This window comes from Clupea harengus, chromosome 13 (assembly GCF_900700415.2).
Source record: "Clupea harengus chromosome 13, Ch_v2.0.2, whole genome shotgun sequence".
NCBI classification, from domain to species: domain Eukaryota; kingdom Metazoa; phylum Chordata; class Actinopteri; order Clupeiformes; family Clupeidae; genus Clupea; species Clupea harengus.
This window is the reverse complement of record NC_045164.1, coordinates 438,897-457,500: the sequence shown is the minus strand read 5'-3', so window position 1 is coordinate 457,500 and position 18,604 is coordinate 438,897. Positions and strand designations below refer to the sequence as shown.

The 18,604-nt window shown below is 42.0% G+C and overlaps 2 protein-coding genes across 4 annotated transcripts in view; both read left to right on the top strand.

Moving 5' to 3' along the window:
- The first annotated feature begins 219 nt into the window (after nucleotides 1–219).
- pcgf5a (polycomb group ring finger 5a) lies at nucleotides 220–8,797 on the top strand. 3 transcript variants are annotated; one of them, XM_031579174.2, is made up of 10 exons: nucleotides 220–389; nucleotides 1,146–1,193; nucleotides 1,639–1,904; nucleotides 2,699–2,795; nucleotides 2,950–3,005; nucleotides 3,118–3,177; nucleotides 3,360–3,511; nucleotides 3,944–4,042; nucleotides 4,801–4,890; nucleotides 5,492–8,797. In XM_031579174.2, the coding sequence occupies exons 3-10, from the start codon at nucleotides 1,793–1,795 to the stop codon at nucleotides 5,537–5,539; spliced, it is 714 nt and encodes a 237-aa protein (XP_031435034.1). In that variant the 5' UTR covers nucleotides 220–389; nucleotides 1,146–1,193; nucleotides 1,639–1,792; the 3' UTR covers nucleotides 5,540–8,797. The 3 variants fall into 3 exon arrangements, with proteins under 3 accessions (XP_031435034.1, XP_012685293.1, XP_031435033.1); XM_012829839.3 differs by lacking the exon at nucleotides 1,146–1,193; XM_031579173.2 differs by lacking the exons at nucleotides 220–389; nucleotides 1,146–1,193 and having other exon boundaries at nucleotides 1,301–1,904.
- Nucleotides 8,798–16,744: 7,947 nt separating this feature from the next.
- LOC105902270 (probable E3 ubiquitin-protein ligase HECTD2) overlaps nucleotides 16,745–18,604 on the top strand; it is a 34,429-nt gene continuing 32,569 nt past the window's right edge. The window contains exon 1 of the mRNA XM_031579366.2: nucleotides 16,745–17,609. Within this exon, the coding sequence (XP_031435226.1) occupies nucleotides 17,553–17,609 (57 nt within the window). The 5' untranslated portion in view covers nucleotides 16,745–17,552. The remainder of the gene's footprint in view (nucleotides 17,610–18,604) is intronic.

Below are 18,604 nucleotides of genomic sequence, written 5' to 3'. Positions count from 1 at the left end.
GTCAACTGTACAATAACTACATTACTTATGAATGTGTTGCGTTTCATCCATACGTTCTACCATATTTTATAGCTATTCTTTATTGTTATAATGTGTAATAGGCTCTGGCGTATTTTGTCCTACTTTACGTGTAATTATTGTCGGGTAGGGTATATCTGCGGCGGCAGAATGAATTGCCCTCGTAAACAACCACCGAAAACTCCCCCGCCCCCTCTCTCCCGTTCTGCGCTCCTTAGTGCAAATGCGTGTGCTAGTTCCGTATTCTCTCAGCTAGTTTACTACATACGCCGTTCACCCTCCCTAAAATTCCCCGTTCGGGAGCCGTGATGTGAATCTCTCGTCGCTCTGTATTTCAACAGTCGTCACTCTCTCGTGGTAGCTACCTGACGGTAAGCCTTGTAGTATGTTCAGGATGTTTCATTAAGTAGGTGACTGTGTGTGTGAACCTGCGTGTTCCGAGCGGGCGCTGAATGTATGGGTAAAGTTTGGGGAGGGACAGGGACGGTATCATGTCATGTGTTGTAGCTATCAAACAGCATGGCATGTGCCCGTTAGTTAGCGTGTGGGCAAGCTAGCTTAGTTTACGTAGTGTGAACAACTATTGCGTTGTTACACAAACAGTCCTCTTATCCAGTATCATTCACAACACAAGCCAATTTGTATTTGTAATCCCACCAAATGTGTCCAAGTTGCCATATGTTACGGAATTTTCTTGCCGTTTTAAGGCAGGTGACGCAGATCATGACGCGATGCGTTCAGTCCTGAGCGATGAGATAACGGTACAGTGCGGTCCATGTGTCTGAGATACACGATAGAAATACATGCTGCTGTTGCGCATTTACAGCTACTGTTTTCTTCTAGCAATTTCAGTATAATTTGTATGACGTCTTCGTCTTGTGGTTTTACACCATGCTCTCAATGTAATACCGCTTGATCGCCACTAGCGCCTCGTTATAAATGTTAAGTTTAATCTGTGGCAGGCAGTGTTTGATATCGCATCAAATACAACCATATCAAGGTAAAGATAAAATAATTAAATGACATTCGATAGCTCGTGAGGTTTGAGAGCTGTGTGAAGTTTTAGTCACGGTCATGTCACAGATGTGCACCTGCAACATTGTAACATTATAAACGTGTTTCATCAGCACCATTAGCGGTTCCCTCCAATCATTCTCTGCATTCACTGATGACGAGTAAGTTTCATTCATAGATGTCAGATTACCATATCATATTATATTATCACTGATGACACAGAAAATGTTTTTATGTGTTGTTACTATACAAACGACTGAGTTTTCATTTTCACTAGGTTTCCACATGGTTCTAAAGCAGAGACAGTGGTTGTCTAGAATGTGGGTGTCTAGAGGCTTTCAGAAACCACAGTTTTGCAAACCAAAATTTCATAAAGAAACTTGTGAATAGGCACACCCAGTTAAATGTACTTACCGAACAGGGATTTTCTCAGCAACTTTAAAATATGTATGTAAGAATATACTTCCTAGCAATTCTGTTACTTTAATGTCACATTACAACAAGATCTGGGTGACGTTCTATGTCATAAGACTTAATTTACAGTTGCCTACTTTGGTGGATGTACTCTATCATTTATTCACAAGCTGTTGGGTTTTTTCTATAAAGGTGGAAACTCAGAAGAATGAAGGACCCAGACAGACAAGAGTGCAAAGGGATGCGGTGGTTGCCATGGCAATGCAGCACAGTGCACACTCAGCTGTGACCTTTGCTCCCTGTCTCCCCCATTCCCTCCCCCCGATGACCTCTGTTGCGACCCAAGATGGCCGCCCAGAGGAAGTACTTGGTCCGAGACTTTAACCGCTACATCACGTGCTACCTGTGTCGAGGCTACTTGATCAAGCCCACCACGGTCACGGAATGCCTGCACACCTGTGAGTGCCTGCTCTTCAGCTCTTCAGTCACAGGACTACAAGCTCTGTGTATGGCTGTCTACACTGAGAAGACACAGCTGGAGCTCACTGCTTCTGCATGAGCCGCATTACCTTAATTGTGTATTTGAGAGAGGCAGTATAAGCACATTTTTATATTATTGATGTCTTGGTTAATGTTCATTATTCCCATGCTAAACCATGTTTATGGTGGTGCTAAGTGCTTTATAAGCCTGAAGTTTCCTGAAAGAAGGAAGAAATGTTGATCACACACACTTGCACACAGATCAGCGTGTCACTCAGAGGAAGAAGGAGGAAAGATTGAGCACACACACTTGCACACAGATCAGAGGGTCATTCCGAGGGACGTGGGGCTGTAAGGCCTATGTGAACTCTATTTTGCCTTAGTTTTTACACGTATGTCACTGAAGTGCGTTGGTTGGATTACATAATGCAGACAGACACTGGTATGTGGGTGCCAAGTCATATTCATGAAGATATATTAAAATGGTCCTCGCCTGTTACCAAGGGCCTCCAGTTCACACACTCAACGCCCCATCCCCCACTCAACTCCCCAAACCCACACAGACACAATCAGCATCAGAACATGCATAGCACAAGAATGTAAGGTGAAGGGCATGCCATTACTGCAAAGCATAACCCTTTGCAAAAGTATTTCCTGTGTGTAGTGCTTTCACTAGTGTCCTGTAAACAAGTAGGTAGGTGGTGTTGGTACAGTTGCACAAATGTGTGTGACACTAACTTCTTCCTGTCACCCCCCTCTCTGCATGTTTCAGTCTGTAAGAGCTGCATTGTCCAGCACTTTGAGGAGAGTAATGAATGCCCCCAGTGTGGCATTCAAGTGCATGAGACCAACCCTTTAGAGATGCTAAGGTAGGAAGCACACACACACAAACACACACACACACACACACATAGATACTCACAGACACCATCCATTCTGATCATCCCCACTCGGTTTCTTTTTCTTCTATCAATCAATCGATCAACCAATCAATCAATCGATCTATCTGCTTCTTCTCCTTAGGTTGGATAAAACACTTGAGGAAATCATTTTCAAACTTGTGCCTGACCTGCGAGAGAGTGAGCTGTTTTTGCATTTTCCACATTAGCTGTTTGTTCCTAGTGTGCTTGTTTGACTCTGCCTTGTGCTTGATGCTGCTCTGCTCTCTGTCTGATGCTGTTTGCCTAGCAGAGGAGGAACAGCGGGAGCTTGAATTCTGGAGGAAAACAAAATCAAAAGGAAACGGTGAAGGTAACCCACCACGCTTGCTTCTTACCATAATCAAGGCATCAGAAGACTGAACTGTTTATGTCATGTCAATGAGTTATATTAGGCTATTGTAATGTAGAGTAAGCAAAGTCTGTGCAAAATACTGTTAGTTAGACATCGCTGATTCACGTGAGGTAATGTGAGCAACATTTTGTTATGTGAAGATGGTCCTATACCTAAGAAAGCACGGCTGGGTGATGACCGCGAGGAAGATGATGATGGAAAAGGTGGAGACTACCACAGGAGTGACCCTCAGATGGCCATTTGTCTGGACTGCTTGCGGAACAACGGCCTGTCAGGAGAAAGCACAGTAAAGGTGTGTGGGTTTGAGTGTGAGTGTACAGTATGTGTCTGTATTTTGTTATGTGCGTGTGTATGTCTGTGTTTCGCCATGGCTTTGTGTGTGTCTGTCTGTCTGTATTTAGCCATGGCTATGTGTGTGTGTGTGTGTGTGTGTGTGTGTCTGCACTAGGCCATGGCTTTGGTTGTGACTGCGCCATGTGGCTGCATGAGTCATGTATACATGTTTGTTTATCTTTGTACTGAAAGGCTGTTTGTGTGCTTATGTGTGTGCGTGAGTGCGTATGTGTGTGTGTGTGTGAGTGTGTGTGCGTGGGTGTGTGCTTGTGTGTGTGTGTGTGTGTGTGTGTGTGTGTGTGTGTGTACGTGTGCGTATGTGTGTGTGAGTGCATGCGTGTGCCAACATGAGTTTGCTCATTTGTTTATTTGACCCTCTCTCACCTCCCAGGGCTTAATTAAGAAATTCATCCGCTGTTCCACTCGGGTTACCGTGGGAACCATTAAGAAGTTTCTCTGTCTGAAACTGAAGTTACCAAGTTCTTATGAGGTATGCAAAACATCCAAAGTTCAACTATTCCAGTTTTATAATTTCATCACTATTCTTTTCTACTTTCTTCCATCTTCTAGTTCTATGTTTTATCACACAGAAATGTTCTGATCAGACTTTTAGTTTATATTTAGGTGTAAACATTTTGTTAAGGTAAGGTAAGGTTTTACTTTATTGTCCCAAAGGAAGACTTGTCTTTGGCTCCAGGCCACTGCATCACACAACATACAAAACATTTGTCAACGTCACAGTACACATAGTACATGCCACAACATAACACACGAAAAACATGCTCAGCTTCACATGCTGACTATAGGTGATTAGTTGTTTAGAAAAAGAAAATAAAGATAGACAGCATTATGTAATAAAACCATTAGATACAAAAACAAACAAGCAAACAAAAAAAAAATGCAAAGATAAGTACTTTTACTTGTTACTTGTCATTAAGTATCTTAATGGACGATGGAATGAATTAGCTCAACTCTGTGCAAACATGTAGTATAAAACCATGCTGTGTGTGTGGGAGTGCATTCTATTTTCATATCTAAAAATAGAATTTTATAGAATGAATTATTTGAGAGTGGTCCATGACCAGATGTTACTGTAACTGTAACTGTATTTATGATGATAAAAGTGTGTTTGTAAATGTAATATTGTAATATGATGATAATAGTGTGTTTGTAAATGTAATTTTTTAAATTGTGATAACAGGACATGTTGGTGTGTGTGTGTGTGTGTGTGTGTATGTGTGTGTCAAGCTGGATGTTCTTTGTAACGGGGAGATAATGGGCAAAGACCACACCCTGGAGTTCATCTACCGCACACGCTGGAGACTACAAGAAGAAAGCGTGAGTCCCCATGACTGTCACACACACACACACACACGTCACCAAGTGTCTGTGTGAATGATGGAGTAGGTAATGAAAAGCCATAGACTGTGTGTGTGTGTGTGTGTGTATGTGTGTGTGTGTGTATGTGTATGTGTATGTGTGTGTGTGTGTGTGTGTGTGTGTGTGTGTGTGTGTGTGTGAAGTGCGTGTGTGTGTGTGTGGTGTAGATGAGGAGACCTCCTGAGAAGTGTGAACAGCTGTTCTTCAGGCCTGACTGATTACGCTGACCCCCCTCCCCTCCCCCCAAACTTATGGAAGTATGACTCACATCTCCAGTTACCCCAGGACCTCCATGCCCAGTCACCACAGGACACATGGGGTGAAAGAAGACAAGACGGCCATGGTTGATCCATGGTGTCACCATTGCAGTGACCTTGTCCTCACATGACCTCACAGTGTGGTGTGACCCTGGCTAATAGGCTGAACTAATAGACATGTTTGGTTAATTTTGTCATTCGTGATTAGAGCTTGTAGTTGTAGATCTGTGCTGAAATGCTTTCTAGTGAGAACATCTTGATTGATTGATGTTCGGTCTCTCTCTCTCACCCTTATTCAATAGGCATATCCCATGGTTCTGGAGTATCGTCCACGAATTGACTTTGGCTAAGGGGACTGTGTCCTACCTAATAGCACTGATGGAGAAGGAGAAGGACTCCCAAGCGGACACAAAGACAGTTCACACTGATAACTTCATGTCTCCCAAACTATTCCCTTCTAATTTCCCTTCACAAGAGCTGGTCTGGTAGACACTCACACATGACACTTGAGCAGTAAAACTAGAGCATTGGTTTTACTTACTCGACTGGTTAACCTAGGGCACTGATAGAGTTCCTCACGAAACTCATGATGGTTACGGCACATCAGCCCATGTTGCCATGACAACCTGCTGTTTTTTTTTTTTTTAAAGTAAAGGATGAAAAAGTGTGTGTGAGGCAGTTTTGATTCTCATGCCGCCCTGCACTTTCCTGGACAGAAGACAGAAGACAGAAGACAGAAGACAGACAACGTGGCATTAAAGTCCAAGCTGGGAGTCCAGAGTGTGGTGAACCAACACTCCCAATCACTCACTGCTGGCCTGTGGTGATGAAGATGAAACTCTGCTCATCAAAGTCCCATTCACTCTGGACTGATTGCACCAGAGGAGAAAGTTTATGCTGCCACACTCTTTTTTACAATTCCTCTCCTTCAGTCATTCAAATTAGCTTCTTCATTTTCACGCCATTTCTTCACATACTTCTCTCTCTCTCTTTCTCTCCCTCTCTCTCTCTTTCTCTCCCTCCCTCCCTCTCTCTCTCTCTCTCTCTCCCTCCCTCTCTCTCTCTCTCTTAGGCGCTTTTGTGTGTCTCTTGCATCTGTAATGGTGTTTTTGGCAGTGCTGTGTGGTACTGATGGATGTTTGTCTGACAGATGAGAGGGGTGAAACTGATAGTTTCTATTCACCGCTGATGGCAAGAGGAAGCAAATATACCTTTTGCAAATTGCATTGGATGGCACCTGCTTCGCAAAAGGTTTTTCCATCATCGGCAGAGAGCAGTATTTTTATAGGAAGACATTCACTGGAATTCTGGGAATACTAATCTACATATTCCATTTTATGTTTCATGGCATCTAGTTTCCAGATTCCTTTGATTGATTCGAGTCGATTCAGTCCTTAGTCCAAGAAAGAATTTTTTATTTTCTTACAGTTTGATATCACTTATCAGATCAATGCGATTTTTTATTATGATCTCTATCTCAATTTAGATTCAAGAGGCACTGAATCCATTTAACGAGGCATTGATACCATTTTATTCCTTGTTGTCTGTGTATTGTTCCTAGGAATGTCTCCCTTAGGCATTCATTTGGACATAGGAATATTTTATTTTTACATAATACAACCTTCATAGAACATTTTACTCATTATATCCTACATTATTTGGAACCTATGGGACTGCATAGGCTCTGAATTGCACTGGTACGTGTACACATATACTGAATGTATCAGAAACTGATGTAGTTTTGTAAAATACACTACACTGAAGTATGAAAGGGTATCGGTGAGTACACACGATTGGGCTGTACTGCAATAGGCAGAAATTGTTTGGTAGACAGATATAGAGTTGTTCTGTCTACTGAAGAGGGTCCAGTTGCCATTAGATGTGCCTAATCAATGATGGTTTGATTTTACATAGAGAAGGAAGAATGATGACGATTAAATAGAGAATGATGACGATTGCATTGATTATGTAATAATACATTTATGACATATCAGCTTACAGCACATTCTCTGTAAGCTATTTGAAAGGCAACATTTTTTTTTTCGTATAACTTTTCCACACAAAGACTTTTGGTTGGCATAGAGGATTCTTCTGGGCTGAAAAGGGCTCTTCACTGCTAAAATGATGATAAATACTGACAGCTAAGGAACCTCCTGTAAACTTCACATATAACTTTACATGAGAGAGTTAAAGGTATCTGGAATCTGTGATTCTGGTGAAAGGTTGTTGATATTTGAGCTAAACAGACAATCAAATGCCCCCCCCCCCTTTCGTGCAGCACCGTCTTGATTGGCTTTATTGGTTGTTAATGGCTCATTCTGAGCCACTACCCTTTGATTTCCATTTAGAAAGTCAGGACTGTGTACGAACACCAGAGTTTTTTGGAACACACACACTGAACAGACATGTCGAGGACTGTGAGGAGCGATTCACTGAATTTGACAAAAAGTGTATTTAATAATAATTGTGCACTGCACCTTTAATGTAGAATCTTGAAGGGTTGTAAGGAGAATAGCACTTCCTGTGATAGTGAGGGTCTCATTGTTATAAAAGCCCAGCCTCAAGGGTCTGACTTGCACTGCTTCAACCCGCTTAGAGGACTGCAGTTGAAACGTACAGAGAGAACCTACATCAGGGGTTTCCCAGCCTCACCCTTAGAAGGATGGTGTGTCGTCAGGTTGAGGCCCAGCCAATCACGAGCACACCTGTCATGGCTAATCAAACATGGACGCTGGGCTCACATGTGAATGGGTGAGCTTAGAGAGGTGTGGTCCGCCCGGCTGGAATAAAAACACAGCCATGCTGTCTCTCTGAGGGTATCACTGGCACGGCCCGACACACTTGAATGCAGGCATGAGTGGGTCAAGCAGGTTTATAGTGAGTTGTCAAGCTGAGGATATCACAAGCCCAGGATAGGGATCATATGTTACTTATTTTGCAGTTCACGCTCTCTCTCTCTCTGAAAGTGGCTTTACAAACAAATGGTCCAGAACTAAGAGAGGACAATGCAAATACAGGATGGTACAATGATTGTTGTGCAGTCACTCAAACAGTCTAGACTGAACTAACATCACTATACACTATACCCTGATCATATATACTTCATACTGCTGTTTCATTTACAGGACATACGGTCTTCTTGATAGATTAGAGTGATACTCAGTGAAAGTGTGTTTAACTGCTTGCCACTTTGTCCTTGACAGCCTTTGAGTAGGTCAACTGTTATTCTTCAGAGCTCACTTCTCTGGTGAAAAACCATGTAGAGTTAAAGAGACTTTTTGTCCTTGCGTCCTTCCAAATCACAAATATGTATTTTTGTACGGTCACCCATGGGATTGTATGTTTCTGTGTGTACAAACCTACAAATGTATGTGAACTTAATAATCACAATTGTATGTTGTATGTTTTTCAACTCAAAGATGCTGCTTAGAATACAGTAATTTATTATTCTATTTTTAAATGTACTTTACCTATGACTTGGAGATAGCATATGTCCATTCCGTCTTTAGAGATGTATATATGATATGGGTTCTTTCTGTGTGTGACCCAGGCCATCACTCTGTTATGATTATTAAAAAGAGAAGCGTCGGCAAAGGACTTTTTCTTCACATCCGTGTTATTTATTTGTTTCATGCTCTTTCTATAAAGATCCCCACAAGATCTTACCCAAGATAGAAAAACGAACGGCTTAACGTAACAGTTTACTTACAGGCTATTGAGTGCAATTCAATATGCCTTAATGTGGACTTGTGTCTGAATATAGGTGTATTTAAATATAAGTACATAATTAAGTGAAGCTCTCACCCACCCACCCACCCACCCGTACATCCCAACTGGGTGTCTGATCTGCGTAAACTCTTAATCCCTTAGATCTCTCCAGCAGCCTACTGTTGCCCTGCCATGCTTTAAATGTGATATCATTGTGTGTGTGTGTGTGTGTTTGTGTGTGTGTGTGTGAGAGAGAGAAAGAGAGAGAGAGGGATAGATTGAGTTTCGGCTGGCTTAAACCAGCCTGAGAAAAACAGAGAGAAAAACAGAAGCAAGAATGTGACCACCACTACACACACACACACACACACACACACACACACACACACACACACACACACACACACACACACACACACACACACACACACGTGCGCACACAGAAAAGAGATTGGAATGTAGCTAGCTTTAGCATTCAGTGTCAGCATCCTTGGCTCAGCTGTCTCCATGCCCTCAAGGCACATTTAAAAGATATGAAGGTCAGTGTTAAGTATGTCAAAGTCACCAACAAGCAATAAACACGTGCCAATCAGACATTAAAATACATACACACACACATGCACGTATATGCACGTGTATTTATCGGGAGCCAAGCAATCCACCATACATAGACAAAAAAAAGATGTTGGTGTGCTGCTGAGCTGTTTTTTGCAACCTTGATTACAAATCATTCAGGGTCATTTGCTAACACAGTGAGTTTGGCTGTTTTTTGGCTCTGAAGTCTGAAATAGCAAGACAGTCCAGAATGTATTTACCAGACCTAAAACTCTTTTGCCTGCCCTAGAAAGTATTTGCTGGATCGAGAAAGCATTTGCTGGACCTATAAGATATTTACCAGATCTAGAATGTATTTGCCAGATCTAGAACTTATTTGCTGGTATTAGAACGTATTTGCCAGATCTAGGACGTGTTTGCCAGCTCCAAGCTCGATCCATTCCAGGCTACTGCCATCCAGCTGAGTAGTTGAGCTGAGAGGTTTTCTTGTGATTTTTAAACAATGGATGGGGTAAAAGGAGTGTATGGGGTTGGAGTGGGTGGGAACATCCATCCATATGGCTTTTTTTTTTTTTTTTAAAGGATTCAGACTGTGACTGTTACAGGTTGCAAGGTGGAGGTGAATGTTATTTTTGAGAGTTGTTTGTGGAAGTCGTTTTTGAGAGGTGTCTGTTGGAGTCCTTTTTACGAGGTGTCCGCTGCCATCTCCTTCTGGTTCTTACCCTGAACGGTGTCTTTACCCTTATTTTGCTTCGTAAACAACCCAAAGGAAACCTGTAGCTACAAAGGTACTCCTGGTATCGCTCTGCTTTGTAACTCTAAACTCTCTCCTGAGAGAAAGGCAGAATTAAGACTGTCGCCATAAATCTCCTCGCCCAGGCGCAGCCCATTGCAGCGTGCAGGGCAGTTCATTATGACTCTATTTTTGTGCAGATGAGTGTAGCTGTCTACAGCCTGTCCATCACTCAGAGCAGATGCTGACAACAGAGAACCTAATTCTGATCCAACCCATCACAGACTCATTAGGCTAAATAAATCCGTCTGACAGATTGTCATACAGAAGCCTCATTAGTTTGCCAGCATGTGAATGTGATGGTGTACACACGCAGTTCTGTTTGTAAATAATCGAATAAATGATTTGCTGTGGATGCTGTGTAATGTTGAACATAAGGGTCGTCGTCTCTGTTTGTGTTGGTTTTGGCTGTCCCTGTGTACAGACCCTTTGATTCTTCCCTTACACACACACACACACACACACACACACACACACACACACCACACACACACACACACATACACACACCTCCCAAAACAAACATGTTGACTGCATGTTGCATCATGTATTTCCCCTCTCTGTGTCCAGGCTTCAGAGGCAGAGTGTGTGTTTGCAGAGGCAGAGGCAGGAGCAGAGGCAGAAGCAGAGGCAGAGGCAAGGGCAGGGGCAGAGGCAGAGGCAAGGGCAGAGGCAGAGGCAAGGGCAGGGGCAGAGGCAGAGGCAAGGGCAAGGGCAGGGGCAGAGGCAGAGGCAAGGGCAGAGGCAGAGGCAAGGGCAGGGGCAGAAGCAGAGGCAGAGGCAAGGGCAAGGGCAGAAGCAGAGGCAGAGGCAAGGGCAGGGGCAGAGGCAGAGGCAGAGGCAAGGGCAGGGGCAGAGACAGAGGCAGAGGCAGAGGCAGAAGCAGAGGCAGAGGCAAGGGCAGGGGCAGAGACAGAGGCAGAGGCAGATCATTCATCTCACTTTGCCAATGAGATCCCTCCCCAGTGGGCACGCTGTGATTCACTGTCACACTCATTTAGAGCCATTCTATCTAATGTGGTTTATGCTATCCCTCATAACAGTGTGTGTGTGTGTGTGTGCGTGTGTGTCTGTGTGTGTCTGTTTGTGTGTTTGTGTGTGTGTGTGTATGTCTGTGTGTGTGTGTGTGTGTGTGTGTGTGTGTGTGTGTGTGTGTGTGTGTGTGTGTGTGTGTGTGTGTGTGTGTGTGCTTTAAAAATGACACTTGGTACTGAGCTCAATGTCAGTCATCGCGCTAACTGTCCTCTCTTGGCAATGACATCATCCCAGCCGTCTTTCACTCATCTGCCCATCTTTAGTGCTGACACGCTCTCACATGCAACAACCCCTCCACGTGTCCCCTCCATCTTTGGACATGACATCATCACGTCCTGCTCTGCCTAAGTGATGACATCCACCGGCACCAAAAAGGTCAAAAGTCAATCTCTAGCACGCTTGACTGTTCAGCAGAAAAGGTTTGGCATTGCGATGATGCTTCTCCGGTGATGGTGACTTCATGACTTCACCCCTGGCAGGGTGCATACACAAGCATGCTATGTCTGACAGTAGGGTCCCCATTAATCAGTTTGGTGACAACTGTTCCAGAGCGATGACTCTCTGTCACAATGCCTCTCTGTTGCTACCTTCTCCCAGTCTTAAACTGTCATAGATCAACTTTCTCAGAACTAATAAACTAAGGCGTGAAAAGAGCATAGTTTTCAGAGAACCACAAAGCAATTATGTTCTAGTCATAATTCTAGTCCTTCTTTGCATTCAGAGTCAGAAAGTTGCATTTCATTTGCCATAGTAATGATCTAAAATGTTAAGGGTTGAAAAACTGTACAACAGTCAAAATTGACTACAATAAATGAATGACATGAATCACAATGATGCAATACATGTCCGGAGACAACGATCATGGCAGAATATGATCTACATGTAGGCGGGAATGATGAACAGGTTCAGTGTGTTTGAAAACTCGCACCAAAGCCAAGCTGTGGGAGAGTCCACCAGCCTGCCACTGCTAGCCCACATTCCCTGCGTGGAATTCTCATCTCAGAACATTCCACCGGACTCCAACTGGTCTGGGGGCGTGGCTAATGACTGTCATTCTAACTTTTTGAAAATGACAAGGTCAGCTCATGGATCATATCATGAACACTGAGCTCATGGCACATACTGTACACCTAAATAAAGATGATGATGAACAAAACAGCACGCTCTGTTGCAATCTGCGATCATAAACATCCTTTCCTTTGAGCAAAGCCTATTTTGTCAACATTTAAAATAAAAAGCACATTTACTTTGTAATCACTTACTGATGGGAAGTCTAAAAACTGTGGTCTAACAAGGCCTTCTTTATTAAGATTAGACTGCAGCTTACAGGATGCCACAGCAACATTGCTAGATTTTGTTGTTGTCGCCTGGAGGGAAATAAGACACATGCACGCTTATGCTTTGTTGATTTTTTGCCAGCTTTCAACTGTGTGCAGCCCCATATTCTAAGCTCACAGGCTTTTTGAAATACCGGGCATTGATGTTGGTACTATATGTTGGCTGGGCGACTTCCTGATAACGAGGTCACAGAGAACCTGTGTAAATGACACTTTTGTCGGAGGCCCTGATGTGCTCTATAGGATCGCCCTGGGGTTGAGTTTTGTCACCTTTGTTATTTGTTCTCTGCACCAATGACTGCTAGAGTATGCCTGAGTCAAGGTTTATAACCAAGTTTGCTGATGTTTAGGTGATTGTCAGTCTCCTGCAGGACCATGAGGTGGGCTATGGTCCTGTCTTGGACAATTTCATCAAGGTGTGATGATTCATATTTGCACTTGTCTCTAAGACAAAAGAGATGCTTATTGATTTCCACCAAAACCCTTCTGTCACAGCACCAACTTTTATCAACGGCATAGCTGTGGAGACAGTAAGCCAATACAGGTACTACTTAGGAAACGTCCTGGATGACAAAATTACTTTCGATGCCAACACTGACTCTGTCTCCAAAACGGCCCATCAGAGACTGTTTTTCTTGAGGAAGCTGAGGGGTTTTAATGTTGACAGATCGCTCCTGAAAATGTTATGTTCATCTTTTATTGAGTCCATTTTAACTTTTACAATGATCTGTTGGCTTGGCAACCTCAGCATGGTTAACAAAAATAGCCTACGGAAGACTGTTAAGCTTTGCCAGAAGACCAATGGCACTAACTTGAATAATCTTGACTGTGCTTATCGAGTAAGAGCCACTCAGGGGGCAAAGGTCATTCTGGCAGACACTCAACACCCTCTTCATGCAGTTTTATCTCCTGCCATCAGGAAGGAAGTCCACTTTCCCTAGGAGGGCCCAATCAAACAGCTACCTGAGATAATTTGTTACGTCAACTGTTGGGTTCTTAAACAAGCGGTACCTCCACAGGCTATTGCACACACATTCTAACAGGACTAACAGATTCTTAGTGTTTTATATCTCTTTGCAACCTCAATATGATGACATAAGTATTGATGTATTTAATATGTGTTTATGTCCTTTATTTATTTAGTATTTTATCTTATTTTGTTCTATTTTATTTTTTAATGTGTGTTGGTTGTGTTGACTGCTGTCCGCAAACCAACTTATTAAGCCACCTTCCTTGCAAACTCCCAGAAAGTCTGAATGCCCGCATGGTTGCCCATCTCATTGGATGTTTCCTGAAAGTTTAACTGCAGTATAAAGAGCATGTTTTTTTTATTAGGTCATTACGGCTGTGCAGCTTTATTATGGCCTAAAATATTACTTACAGCCACGTTGGCTCATACCTTGTCTTCTGATACTATATGTAATCTAGCCATCTGTCAGCATGATTCACTTTGACTTCAGATATGCTTAATGTCTGCTGAGGGATAACTTTGGCTATCAAAAGTGTCAGGTAGTTATCAGGTTGGAGCAAAGGCTGTTTCAGTGACAGCTGATAACAGTGACACTCTGAAGAAGCAACTAAATCCCGGGATCAATGATAATTCATAACCAGGATCCATGATAATTCATAATGGCTGATGGTTTGATAACATGATATATAATATTTCAGAAATACACTCATATGGTTGACATTTTTATAAAGGTTATTAATTAAAATAGGCACATCACAACAAACTTGGTTGAAAGGCCAATCATAACCTGGAATACTATGATGAATAACAATAAATAACCAGAATAATAAAAATGAGAAATGACCTCATCATCCACACTTTAGTCATATATTTTTAATGTAAAACAAATGCATTAATCTCTTAAACTATAAACCAGTTTCCTTTACATGTTCTGGATGCTTTTATTTTCTGCTATATGGTGTTCAGGGCATTTTTTCAACTCTGATCTGGGTAGTCATAGCCTGTCTTGTGGATCAGATAACCCAAAAGAATATCCTGGTTTCGATCAGTGGGCAACATGTTTTCAGCAGATACGGACTTTCTTGTGTATCTCATTGGTCTAATTTATGAAAGAATTTGAGTACAATGAGCATTCACTAGGATGTTGCCAGCTGTCTTTTAATGAAACTGGACGAGCCACATGAACATACTCGAGCTTAGCGGAGACACATTTAGATCTCGAACGCTCACTGAGCAGAGTTTCTGTGACAGTCACGCATGCTCACTGCCTCCCTCTGGCTACGATGTGGAATGCAGCTCGAAGACAAAAAAAAATTGTATCGCTAAAAAGAACATTCCACCTTCCGACTTTTAGACTCGTTTAGCTGTTGTTTAATCTTCTGTTTACAAGCCATTAACAGTGCAACTTGTGGTTTCCAGTGGCGATTAAGGTATTTCAATGCTTTGAGACGTTACAAGGATTGCTGTTTTGTGAGATTTTGCAGATCCAGCCTGTTACATAGGCCTATTTTGCTATTTGCTCAGGTAACTTAGATCATCCAAAAGGCATCAATTGAAACAGCAGCTTAGAGCTTCGTTGTTAAATTTCAACGTCAAAGAAATTGATTCAAATAATAAAAAAAACCTCACAGCGTTGTCAACTCCTCCCACGGAACGGGTTGCTATGAATCAATCCAAATATTACTGTAACAACCAACCCACAAATGAACGCTTGACGGTACATTTGGGAGAAGCACAGAGGCAGACAGTAGCATAGACATATATACCTTTATATGTCTATGGACAGTTTTATTGGTTTCGTGGTTTCCTGCCATTGAAGATAAACTCATGGATAAAGCCTGAGAGACTGTTTTCCACACAAAACCATTCACGGTGCTCTTTAGCACAGTTTGCAGCCCTAAGAAGGGACAAGGGATTTTATGCGTTCCAGATGACCGAATTAAACCCCTCTAAATATGATCTTGAACGGATAAAAGACATTTCCTAAATTCATGCATGTCCCAGTGTACTTATTCCAGTGATTTACAATGATGTTCAAATGGTCTGGTAATACTGGTATCCAGTTACAAAGGGTCCGAGATAAATAAGCTGAAGTCCGAAGAGTTCAGAATATGTTTGGCTAATCAATATTATAATAAATTATGATCATATCCTATGTAAAATCCGATTGAATATTTGTTCCAAAACTCTGCAGCAATGGACTCTACTTTTACTTAAATTGCTAAGAGAGAAGCCTTTTTCTTTTTTTTCCAATAGTTTTCAGATGTATTTGATAAAACTATGACTGTTGCTATAGTTATGGTGAAAATGCAATTGTAACGCTACATTTCAGTGGATCTCCTGTATCTACTGTGTTTCGTTATACATGGGTCCCCTTCAACCATACTTTCTCTGATAAAACAACCATGATTATACAGCCCCGTGTTTTGCAGAAAGGTTGGATACTGTCTGGGAGAACCAAGACCAGGCATACTAATTGATTCCATCGGCTCTTAGTACATCACAGGTCAAAGGTCAAAGTCAGAGGCAGTAGCTTAAAGCCGTCTGTGTCTGTGTGTGTGTGTGTGTGTGTGTGTGTGTGTGTGTGTGTGTGTTAAACAGAAGGTGGCATGTAAACAGATTCATCAGCACCCTTGTCCCCTGGGCTGCACAGTGGGACATTCAGCGGGGTGACAGTACATTACCGCTGTGTTGCGTAACATGGCCTCTCTCTTGGGTGAGGCTGGTGTTCATGCACTGTTCCTACCCCTCTGTGAAAGACGTGCTCAACATGGTGCTCCCTGTTCTGGATGAGTGTGCCTGAGCCATAATTATGAAAAGCAGATGGTGTGAGAGGGAAAGAGAATGCACAAACACGGAAAGACCAAACAAACACACAAACACAAAGAGAGAAAGATAGAGAGAGAGAGAGAGGGAGGATTTGAAAAGTGAGTGAAAATTGTGTGAAAGGAATGACTACTCGCGGCCACAGTGTTTGTAAATGTTCCGGAGACTGCAAAGGCAGGAAATGAGAGCGAGCTACATCAGTATTTGTACACACAGGGTTTTTCCTGTCCACAAAAACCACATTATGTTTGAAGCCCATTAAGGGGACATCCCATCTAGACTTTTCATTGGACAGAAAGACAAGACAAATACAGAACATCTCCAGCTGATCTATTTATAATTACGTTTTTCTCTGTTATTTTTAGTAAAAGATGTTTCTAGATGGGAGATAATCAGCTGAATAAGATTATTGGACTGACCAGGGAGTGGAGTTGGCGTCTATTTATCTAAATATGTGTTGTGAAAAATCACAGGACTTTTAATAGTTAATGATGAATAAGAGTGGAATTCTGGGTTGCTTTTTATCTTAATCGTTACTTAACTGCTTACTTCAAAGTTTTCGCAGAACACAGGGACCATTACTGATGCGCTGTGATGCAGAGCTCGTCCCTAGGCGCACGCGGCCAACTCCGTTTCCAAGCTCTGGTTTCCACGCGCCTCCTCCTAACAACATGGCGCCAGCGAACAGCTGTGCTGCCCGTGTAGGAGGAACAACATAACCAATACTTCAAGAGAACGAAATGGATGAAATGTGCTGCCTCGATCCTCTTAAACATCATTCAACTATTTGCTATTTCCCCGGAATTTGTTATCTTCAACACATGACCAAAGGAAATCAAACGGTGTCTTTAGCATCAGTTCTGTGCGGGAGAAACTGACAGGTTGAGTGAGATACCACCTGCTTCACTATGGCGACGGGACCCCGAAGATGAGTCTTGAGAATCTGTTCAATTGGTGTTTCCAGGCCACCGACAAAGGAAGTTTACATTTATTTCAAGGAGTTTAGGTTCAGGACATTTTAACTTCAACATAGCCGTTTAACCAAGGTAAGAAGGACGCTAGCCAAAAAAAAAAAAAAAGTTCTCAAGTATTTACTCTAATTCCATAATTCAGTCAAAAGAAACGAGGAGAGTGGATTAATGGAGGACGACAGGGGAAGAGAAAAATTGCCTCCTATATTGACGTCATCTCTTACGGTAAGTCTTCTAACATTAGTTTGCCTACCATGGCCTACTATGCCTATAAGTTGTAATTCTCATTCTTTCCAAATGTGTTTTGTGATGATATTATTTTAACTTTGATAGAATTAGCTGTCATACCTTTTAACATTTGGAACCATTAACAAGATTTTAGGTGATACATCATATTGCTTAATGATGTTTGTATATTTTAATGGTTAAAATATTGTTTCATTAACTGTAAACAAAAGCAAACAATTCCATTAGATATTAAATAAAGCCTCTTTTGTGTCATTATGTAAATGAGACCAAATGTGCATCCTCCTACACATCTCTCTCTCTCTCTCTTCTTCCCTCCATCTCTCCCTCTGTGTCTCTGTTTCTCTTCATCCCTCTCTATCTCCATCTCTTTCTCTGGCCAGTCTTTGTCAGAGCCTCTGGGTCCAAAATGGAAATCAATACAAAGTACAAAAACAGGAAATCTATTTGAAACAGGTGTAATTTCTTAAGTAACACAAACACAAACAATAGCAAATGTCCAATGGACATTAACAATAAGCCATTTATCTGCTTTTAAAAATATAGTATCTACTCTGTATATAACCTCATATTAAATAGGCTCAGTAGTTTTAGGGTAGTTTGGCCTATAGCTTTTTTCAAAGATCACTATAAATAAATATGATGGAATTCAATGTAATTGATCCCTTCATTTTTCAATCCGACTTTAACTAATGTGATGGGATTAATCCTTGTCTAGCCTTTGGCCTATACAAACAAACCAGAGATTAGAGACATAAACTCATTAGATTGTAGGGATTAGTTCTAATCCCCTTGTCATTTACATTATACATTTAGATTGGAAGGATTCCCAGTATTCCCCAGTATAGTGGAAATAAATTTGTTTATGGAAAAAAGTAGAGCTTTCCTGCAGTTCATCTTCCCCCACCACACAAACGGAATTCTGGGATTGAGCTAACCACCCAATCGGGGAGCCTCATTTTTTCGCCCCTGAG

What these genes read in the sequence shown, in the direction of transcription:
- pcgf5a (XM_012829839.3), top strand. Translation starts at nt 1,793, where the DNA reads ATGGCCGCCCAGAGGAAGTACTTGGTCCGAGACTTTAACCGCTACATC. An exon ending in ATCAAAAGGAAACGGTGAAG is followed by an intron (nt 3,178 to 3,359) that starts GTAACCCACCAC and finishes TGTTATGTGAAG; the next exon opens with ATGGTCCTATACCTAAGAAA. An exon ending in AGTTACCAAGTTCTTATGAG is followed by an intron (nt 4,043 to 4,800) that starts GTATGCAAAACA and finishes GTGTGTGTCAAG; the next exon opens with CTGGATGTTCTTTGTAACGG.